This window comes from Salmo salar, chromosome ssa11 (assembly GCF_905237065.1).
Source record: "Salmo salar chromosome ssa11, Ssal_v3.1, whole genome shotgun sequence".
Classification (NCBI taxonomy): Eukaryota; Metazoa; Chordata; class Actinopteri; order Salmoniformes; family Salmonidae; genus Salmo; species Salmo salar.
In genome coordinates, this window is record NC_059452.1 from 92,079,866 (window position 1) to 92,089,702 (window position 9,837).

At 40.0% G+C, this 9,837-nt stretch overlaps 1 protein-coding gene across 1 annotated transcript; it reads left to right on the forward strand.

Moving 5' to 3' along the window:
* The first annotated feature begins 224 nt into the window (after window positions 1-224).
* st14b (ST14 transmembrane serine protease matriptase b) lies at window positions 225-9,785 on the forward strand. Its single transcript, XM_014128968.2, has 18 exons — window positions 225-662; window positions 1,961-2,120; window positions 2,494-2,627; window positions 2,816-2,886; window positions 3,092-3,288; window positions 3,505-3,540; window positions 3,654-3,888; window positions 4,061-4,203; window positions 4,293-4,390; window positions 4,493-4,602; window positions 4,743-4,876; window positions 5,147-5,254; window positions 5,342-5,458; window positions 5,561-5,683; window positions 5,915-6,098; window positions 6,282-6,553; window positions 6,683-6,819; window positions 6,934-9,785. The coding sequence occupies exons 1-18, from the start codon at window positions 618-620 to the stop codon at window positions 7,093-7,095; spliced, it is 2,466 nt and encodes an 821-aa protein (XP_013984443.1). The 5' UTR covers window positions 225-617; the 3' UTR covers window positions 7,096-9,785.
* The last annotated feature ends 52 nt before the right edge of the window (window positions 9,786-9,837 follow it).

Sequence of the window (9,837 nt, forward strand, 5' to 3'; positions counted from 1 at the left end):
TGTTTGATAGTCACTTGCCCTGAGATGAACTCAGAGCTGTTGGTCCTGCAAACCAAACATTTTATGTGATTCAAAATTAACAAATATTACAGGATACAAAACTATGACCAGGAAAGAGTAGTCTAAACTGAAGACATCAGGATTGTAATAGTAACCTATGGATGAGCAGAATATGTGCCACAGGTTTTATTTCCTCGTTCATCTCTCTATTCAGTCAGTCGCCTTCTCCCCCATTGTTCAGTGTATCACCTGTACACAGGAAGTCGAATGGATAGGTGGCTTGGTTTCTGTCTACAATAGGCCTAATATCGACATTTCTTTTAGGTACGCTAAATAAACACAAATTAGTGTCGGAATTAATTAACTTTTCGGTTGTTCTGATATCCTTCAGAATACTTTGTATAGGGGAAAAATTACAACCTATTCGTAATGACTGGTGTGGATTTACCTGCGAGACACCTGTCGCTGTTGCCATCCTATTGAAGACAATGGACCGAGGCTGTCGATAATAATTCTCAAGGCTTGTAGAATTTGACCGAAACTAGACAAATCATTTACATTTTCAAGCACAGTGAAATCAAATTTGGGTCAATTTCCACACGTGACGTTCTTCTGTCATGGATTTGTTTGATTCGGGAACGAAGTTTACCCCGAAAACGCAGGTATTGTAATGCTACTAATACAGTTGTTATAACGCTATCGATCATCTATTTTGTCTAATCTAAGCAAATCTTTATAGCACGTTTCATCAAATATAGGCTATGTGTAATTGTCATATAATTGTGTGAATACACTCTAGAAATACACTGACTACAAAACATTCCTACATACATACACTCAGTGTATTTCTAGAGTGGAAACCTGGGGTCGATTCATTGCACCGATTCGGTTTAAAAAAAGCAACAGAAAACAAAACCATTTTACTCCAAACGCTGTTGAGTTTTGTTTTGTTCTTAAACAGATGTTGTAGTTCAGTCGTATGTATCTCTTTAAAAAAACAAGAGACTGGGATCATTTGGATGGAACCCCGTGGACTTCACTCTACTATTCGTGGGGCATGCTCTACAAGGTGTCGAAAGCTTCCACAGGGATGCTGGCCCATGTTGACTCCAATGCTTCCCACAGTTGTGTCAAGTTGGCTGGATGTCCTTTGGGTGGTGGATCATTCTTGATACACATGGGAAACTGTTGAGCATGAAAAACGCAGCAGCGTTGCACTTCTTGACAAACTGGTGCGCCTGGCACTTACTACCATACCCTGTTCAAAGCCACTTAAATCTTTTGTCTTGCCCATTCACCCTCTAAATGGCACACATACATGTCTCAATTGTCTCAAGGCTTAAAATTTATTTTTTAACCTGTCTCCTCCCCTTCATCTACACTGATTGAAGTGGATTTAACAAGTGCCATCAATAAGGGGTCATAACTTTCACCTGGATTCACCTGGTCAGACTATGTCATGGAAAGAGCAGGTGTTATTCATGTTTTGTATGCACGGTGTATTATGTAAGCAGCATTCCTCTCAGTGCTGCTCCCTTTGAATTGGAATGCTTGGTGGATCATATGGCCTAGGCTGCATGTGAGTCAATTTGTCAAAAAGGGTATGGCTCTTTAGACACTAAAGAATAGTCTATAACTGATACGTTGAAGTAGGGTGTGGTTGTAGGAAAATGTAGTAACTGTTGAATCTGACAGGACTTGACTTGCACTGGTTAGTTCAATTGCAATAACAGTTAATATAACTGTGTTATGCAGGCACCATAAGTAGTATAACACCTAAGGACAGATCATTTGACAAGTTAGTATATTCATGTTGTCATGGATTGATTGAATGTGCTGTCGATATAAACCCAATTACTATCTAGGGAGACATTTCTCTTTTGCTGCCATTGACATGGACACTGAAATGTTTATGTTGAAATTAAATGCCAGTAAAATAACATTATTTTCTCACTTGTAGGATGATGACTGGGAAAATTCTGTCACATTCCTTCCAGCCCCAGACAAGAAGAAGCTGGAGAAAAATAGAGGGAGTAAAACACTTTTTGTTGGGATTGGCCTCGTGGGGTTGGCAGCAGTCATTGCGCTGACGACAGGCCTGCTGGTTTGGCATTTTCACTGTGAGTATATTGTCCACCTTGACTGAACCCCTATAGAGCCATTACCCATTAGTATACTTATTCTGGCCTCATTGGTATACTTACTCTAGCCTCATTAGTATACCTATTTTGGCCTCATTAGTATACTTATTCTGGCCTCATTAGTGTACTTATTTTGGCCTCATTAGTATACTTATTCTGGCCTCATTAGTATACTTATTTTGGCCTCATTAGTATACTTACTCTAGCCTCATTAGTATACTTATTCTGGTCCCAGTAGTATACTTATTCTGGTCCCAGTAGTATACTTATTCTGGTCCCAGTAGTATACTTATTCTGGTCCCAGTAGTATACTTATTCTGGTCCTCACTCCTGCCCCTCTCTTATTTTGCAGTGCGGAGAGGAGAGGTGCGATTGACAAAGATGTACATTGGCTCTATGAGTATCACCAACCAAAGATTTATAGATTCCTACGACAACCCCAACAGCAATGAGTTCAAACAACTGGCTATGCAGGTGTCACAGCAGGTAAGACAGGGTGATGATGATCTGGATCTTTAGGAGTCCTTTACACTAAACCACACGTTGCTAAATGGCTGTTGTATAAAGTATTTGTGTGTCTACTGTTTTCTGTTGTTTCTACTTGATCACCTTCTCTATTATTTGTAGCAAGTCCTGGTAGCTACAATAACACGTTTCATCTTGCTGCTTTTCAGCTGAAGGGGATCTACTCTAAATACAAAGATCTGGATAAATATTTAGTGGGATCCACAGTGCAAGCCTTCAGGTATTTGTTCCCCATTTAACCACTCCCCTAAGGTCACTTTGAAATTCAGAGATAGTTATGGTTGATTACTTGAAGATGATGACATTATAAAGACATTACAACAAAGGGTAGCAGACAGTTGTTTCAATTCAACCCACAATTGTTATGTTTTCTTGCTGCTTAACATATTCAAAATTACAATGCACTATGTGTCTTTCCACTGTAGTGAAGGCAACAGAGGGAGTGAGGCAGACAGTGTAGTAGCCTACTACCTGTCTGAGTTTGATGTACCGATCGGTCGGGGGTCTGCAGTGGATACAGCTATTGGCTCCATGGATCCAATGGAGGGAAGTTCGAAGGGGAGGATGGGGACGGGTCGCCGGCCAACCAGCTCCCTGCTCATCAACAATGTGATGTCTGGAGGTAGAGTAAAGGGTGAACATCACTCAGCCTTGGGATGTGAAAGTTACCTATACTCTTGTATGCATCCCTGTTTATTAAGGCCTATGTTAATAGGAGCGTTTGTAGTCATTTCCTTCACATTCTCTATCCCACAGATAAAAGAAGAGCTGTTAAAGGTCAGAGCAGATGTTTTTATTTGCTCCATGCTAATGTCTCATATGTGCCTCCATTTCACAGCTCTGGATGCACGTATGACAAAGGCCTTATTGAATGGTGAGAAACAACATTCGCTGTTATAGTTTCAACTATTATCTTTCTGGATGTTAAAGGCCGTCCTTGTACAGCTCACTGAGCTTGTCTACTGTATCTGTCTGTCCGCTCCTCAGCCCCCCAAACCTATTCTTATCACATCAGTGAGAATCACACGGCCACATTACAGTCACCTGGCTTTCCTGATTCTCCATACCCTCCAAACACATATGTGTCGTGGAGACTACATGCTGACCGAGGCTACAGGATTAAACTGGAGTTTGACACCTTCAACTTGGAGGCTGACTGTCAGAACGACTTCATCAAGGTGTATGACTCCCTGGTGCCATTGGAGCAGCAGGTCATGGCAGAGTGAGTAGTGAGGAGTTGTACAGTACTTTTAGGATCAAGAGAAAGTGGAGACAAGAAACACAGTCAACATTTTCCCACTGATATTTCCTTCAGATGCTAGCCTCATGACTCCTGAGTTCCATCCAAGTGCAACTGTCTGCCTCAGTTAAATCATGTGTTGATCTCTGTCCAGGAAATGTGGATATTACACTCGCAATGAGCCTCTGTCGTTCATTTCCTCTGGAAACGTCATGCTGCTGACACTGGTAACCAACAAGGAGAAGAACTTCCCTGGCTTCAGAGCCACGTACTCTCAGGTTCCCCTCAATAGCCAAGGTGCAGCTACTATTATGATGATCATGGGGTGTACCATGTTGTGTCCCCAATGGTCATGAGACTCATTATCTGTTACTCTTTCTGTGTAGATTGTGGTGGTCAATTATCAGGACTTAATGGCACCTTCACATCTCCAAACTTTCCCTCCCATTACCCACCTCTGACCAAGTGTGTCTGGGACATTGAGGTAAACAAATGTTGAATTTGTGTTGTGGAGCCTGCTGCTGACCTTTTAGAGTGAGAATGTGTTTCTTTTTGAAGTTCCACCTACCATTCTATTCTCTTTCAGGTCCCAAAAGGGAAGTCTGTCAAGGTGCAGTTCAACAAGCTGTTGATGTCTGAGCCAGGACAGAACAATAATAATTGTCCTAAGGACTACGTAGAGATCAACAGTGAAAAGTGAGTCATGGGATCTTCTTGGTGTCAGTATATCCGTTAGGAATTTGGAAGAATTTACCATTAATATCAGCAATGACTCTGCAATGTCCCTAATTGATGAACATTGCTGATCTTTGCCTCTTTAACCTTTTGTGTTGCAGGCTATGTGGCGATAAGCCCTACAGCACTGTGGTCACCAGCACAGTCAACAAGATAGTAGTGATATTTAACTCTGACATGTCTTATGTGGATTCAGGTTTCACTGCTGAGTTTGAAGCCTTTGTGCCAACTACTCGTAAGCCAGAAACATTGTTATCAGTACACAGTTGTTTCTTAAACTAACATCTACAGTGTATACTTTAAAACCTGTTATCAGTACAGATCTGCAGTGAGTACAGACCTAGAACTACGTTATAACGTGTCTATTCTTCTCAAGTGTTTCCGTCTGAGTGTGTTTAAGTTTCATAACGTCACCTTTGTAAACAGATGCTTGATTTGCCTCTACAAGAGATATTAGGTTAAATGATTATGCTGTAATCTGAGTTGATGTCTTGTCTCTGTACAGAGTGTGAGCCAGATCAAATCAAATGTAGAAATGGACTTTGTAAAGTCAAGTTCTGGCAGTGTGATGGAGTCAATGACTGTGGGGACAGCACAGACGAGGAAAACTGTGGTAAGTCAACAATATACATCAGTAGAGAGGTCACACAAGATTATATCATCATTGTTAACACTGTGTATTACTGTGTCCTCTCTGTAGGGACTTGTAAATCAGGTGCGTTTACCTGTCGGAATGGAAACTGTATCTCAGAGAGACTGAAATGTGATGGCCGTGCTGACTGTGCTGACGGCTCTGATGAATCAAATTGCGCAAAATGTACGTATCCAAAGATAAATAGTTGTAGTAGAATACAACTGGCTACCATATAAACATGACCTTTGACCTTGTGCGACTGACTCCTCATCTCCTTGTATCCAGCTCTAGCCCTGCAATGCTCAGAGTATACTTACAAGTGTAAGAACAACATATGCATCAGCAAGCTGAACCCAGAGTGCGATGAAGAAGAGGACTGTGATGATGGCTCAGATGAGGCAGACTGTCGTAAGTTTAGATATCTCACACAGCTTCCTCTACATCATCAGACCAACTTTTACCACCATTACCCTGACTTCTGAATGTCATTTGGATTACATTTTATTTGACTATTTAAAACAACAGGCAAACAATACATGTACCAAAATCGCAGAGGGTTATGTAGACAAAAAGTCAGACTTGTTTCCATTGTGGCCCTCCTTTATTTACTGATTGGTTTTTGCGTGTGTCTGTGTGCAGAGTGTGGTATACGGCCTTACAGACACTCCCGTATTGTGGGTGGGCAGGCCTCCATTGAGGGGGAGTGGCCCTGGCAGGTTAGCCTTCACATCCGAGGGTCTAGCCATGTGTGTGGAGCCTCAGTTATCAACGACCGCTGGCTCGTCACTGCTGCCCACTGTGTCCAGGATGACGTCAAAGTCAAGTACGTGCTCACCTTATTGTTCCTACTCTTACTAAGTTTCATTCACACCATTGTACGTTTCCCCAATTTATTTACTGCTCTAAGGACTGTTCCCTGTAAGCTCTCCTGTTTACAGTTCAGCTTTCAAAACCTTTGTGGTCTTGAGGATTGAGCACCGTGAACTAAGTGTGTGTGTTCCAACAGGTATTCTCAACCTCAACAATGGGAAGCATACCTTGGACTTCATGTTCAGAGTCAGACTAACAAGTGGACGCTGAAGAAGAACCTGAAGCAGATCATCCAGCACCCTGGCTACCACGCCCACACCTATGACAATGACATAGCACTTATGGAACTAGACAGTCCTGTCACACTCAACCAGAACATCTGGCCAATCTGTCTGCCCACGGCTACGCATTACTTCCCTGCTGGCAAGCCAGTGTGGATCACTGGCTGGGGGACCACCAGAGAGGGGGGTGAGTTGAATCCGGTGTATAGCTGCAGTAGTTTCTCACACCTTGTTCTGTAGTAATACAATTGACATTTCCTCATGTTTTAACCTCTGACTACTGTTGATGCTGACTGAGTGTCATTCACTGTCCCAGGTTTCGAGGCATCAATGTTGCAGAAGGCAGAGGTCCGTATCATCAATGCCACAGTATGTAACACCCTGATGGAAGGACAGACCACTTCCAACATGTTATGTGCTGGTGTACTGGACGGAGGAGTAGATGCCTGTCAGGTAACCCAGCCAGCAGCTAGATGATCTTTCTTGTTGCATATTTACTTTGCCGCTCTTAACGTCATCATCATCATCATCATCATCATGCTGTCTTTGCCCTGCTCCTTCTGACAGGGAGACTCTGGAGGTCCGTTGTCCTCCATGGAGGACAGTGGACGTTTCTTCTTGGCTGGAGTGGTGAGCTGGGGGGACGGCTGTGCCCGCAGGAACAAGCCTGGCGTCTACACCCAAGTCACCAAATACAGGGACTGGATAAAGCAGAAGACCGGGGTGTAGCTGAGAAGACCAGGGTCTAGCTGAGTGGGAAACCTGGTTGTCAAGCCTGAGCAATACTTAGCCCTCAGAAGATTGGTCATTGTCCAAGTTCTTAAAATCCTCAGGCCTTTGATTGGTATGCATTAAGGTTATTATAGTAAACTAATGCAGAAACTAAAACAAAAATGAATCTTGAAAAAAACCATTTAGTAAACTGAAATAAAATAATTAACAAACCTGTTTCAAAAAACTAAAACTATACTGAAACTATTATCTTTGACTCCAAAACTAACTAAAATAAAATAAAAACCATAATAAGTTATGTTCAGTTTTAGTTTTTTTCTAAACTTCTTATTGGGTTTTCAATGCGGTTCAAAGGCGGATGAAGGCTGCAACTGATATCTGACAAATGTATGCACTCAATACCGTAAGTCGCTCTGGATAAGAGCATCTGCTAAATTACTCAAATGTAAATGTAAAAAAGTTGTCAAGCTTTAGGGGGGATTTTAAGCTACTGAATCTGGTGGGTAAATGCTTCCAGTAGATGGTGATGTTTCAAATAGGCCTAGTTTGTTCATTACTATCCCTAGCTATCACTAGCTAACAGGGGAAAAAGTGTCTAGGTAGCTAACTTGATTCCTCTTACATGTACTACTAAGTTTTTAAAAAGCATTGGATTGGTGTAAATATGGGTTTCCTTCTACATTATTATTTTTCACCAGTCTCAGCTCAATTACCTTTAAATCCAAGTCACATTGAGATTGACTTTATAATGTAAACCTAGCCTATGAGCTGACCCATCACCTTGTGCATAACTGCCCTTTGTCATGTAAATATCTTATTGGGAACTATTTCACACTGGGAATATTTTTACATGACACCCTTCAGTGGTAAGAAGTGACATCCCAAAAACAACACAAATGCTATACAACCCAAATGGCTTGTAGCAATACTAAAACTGAAACGAAATAATATAAAAACTAAATATACATTTTTTTTTATAAAACTCAAAACTAAATAAAAACTAGCAAATCAGGTCCGAAAACTAACTTCAACTAAACTGAATTTCAAATTAAAATTTTTTACAAATAGAAATAAAAAATGAATTTAAAAACCAAACTATAATAATCTTGGTATGCACACTACAGTGTGTGACTACTGGGACTCTACAAGACTCAACAAGGAGTTTTCATTATTTTACACTTATACGTGGTGTTTAGTTCTATCCAAAAGTATTACTTTATATAGAAAATACCATTCTTACATACTTACACATACACTTACTTAAAAATAGACTGGGCATTACATTAGCTGTGTTATTATCTTGCTTAAATAAATATTTAGCAAGCATTGATTGCATTTAGCAAGCATTGGTTGCAGGTTAAAGATGGATTTTTGCACCCAAGTGCACTAAATTGCCTGCTTTTGTGACCTTGTAGGCATTTTTCCCCCCTGGGTTTCTTTGTTTAGAATTTGCTTTGTTCATGTGTTATAATCCTTATCCTTACATTGCCTAGGCAATCGTTTGTTTTTCCAAAAGTGATATGTTATATGAAGTTTTGTGGATTCTTAAAATCTCATATGTCTTTGTCTTTTTATATTATGTTTTGTTAATGTAGGTGGGTTTTTTTTAGGATATGTTTTCATTGCCTGTTTATATTTATTTTTTAATTGATCTTCAGACTGCTGTACCTCAGTAAACCTGACAGCTTGTGTACCTGAATTTTTTTACTGTCTAATATGCTCTGAGATTTAGGGCCCTTTTCGGTCAAAACAGGTGACTGGGTTTCTGAGATACCATACGACTAAAAATTACTGTCCTGGGTACTCAGTTAATGGTTTGATTGAACAGGGAAATGGTAAATGAAAATATTTCACATATTCAGGGAGCTATACTTTACACAAACATTTTAGATATGAATTAAGGTATTTTTGTGATTTTATACTAAACTCAGTTCATTGATTTTTATATTTTCTTCCCTAGACAGATTTAAATTTGTAATCAATATGTAAATGTCATAGAGCATAGAGAGCGTTTGGTGTGTAATATATTTCTGGTTTATAGTATGTCAATATGGTTGGTTGCTTGGTCCTTGTCTAGGTTTATACATTAGTTGAAAGTACATCTCATTGCTCTAGTACACATTTTAACAAGTGATGTTAACATTACTATGGCAGCGTTTACACAGGCAGCCCAATTCTGATCTTTTTTTCCAGTAGTTGGTGTTTTGTCCCATCAGATCTGAAAAGATCTGATTGCTCAAAAAATAAAACAAATATCAAAATTGGGCAGCCTTTTTTTAACGCAGCCTATATACTCTGTTCTATGTATCCATTCTGGTGCTTACAGTATATCATTAATTAGTTGTGGTATGTAAATTAGATACTTTTTCTTGTGTACAGTTTAGGACATTTGTATTGATCATTTTAAAATGTGTATGTTGTGTGAGTGTCAAGCTGGGCTTGTAATACACAAAGGCATAGTAACAACCCCAAAAAGACTTGTACTCGTGTATTTGTGGAATTTCAGGGTCCTGACAACCTGTGCTTTTACTTGAGTTTGTGATTATTGTAATGTACTCTACAGTAATTTCACCATTCTCTGAAAAATTTAGATTGTGGGAGTGCCAATGTGCCTTATTTCAGTGTAATTCTATGTAAAGCCTCATTTCATATTAAATTACAATACCCTGTATGATTGGGGAAATGAGTCTGAAGTGAAATGTATTTTGTTGTGTATTATCTAAAGAACTTGTTTAAATC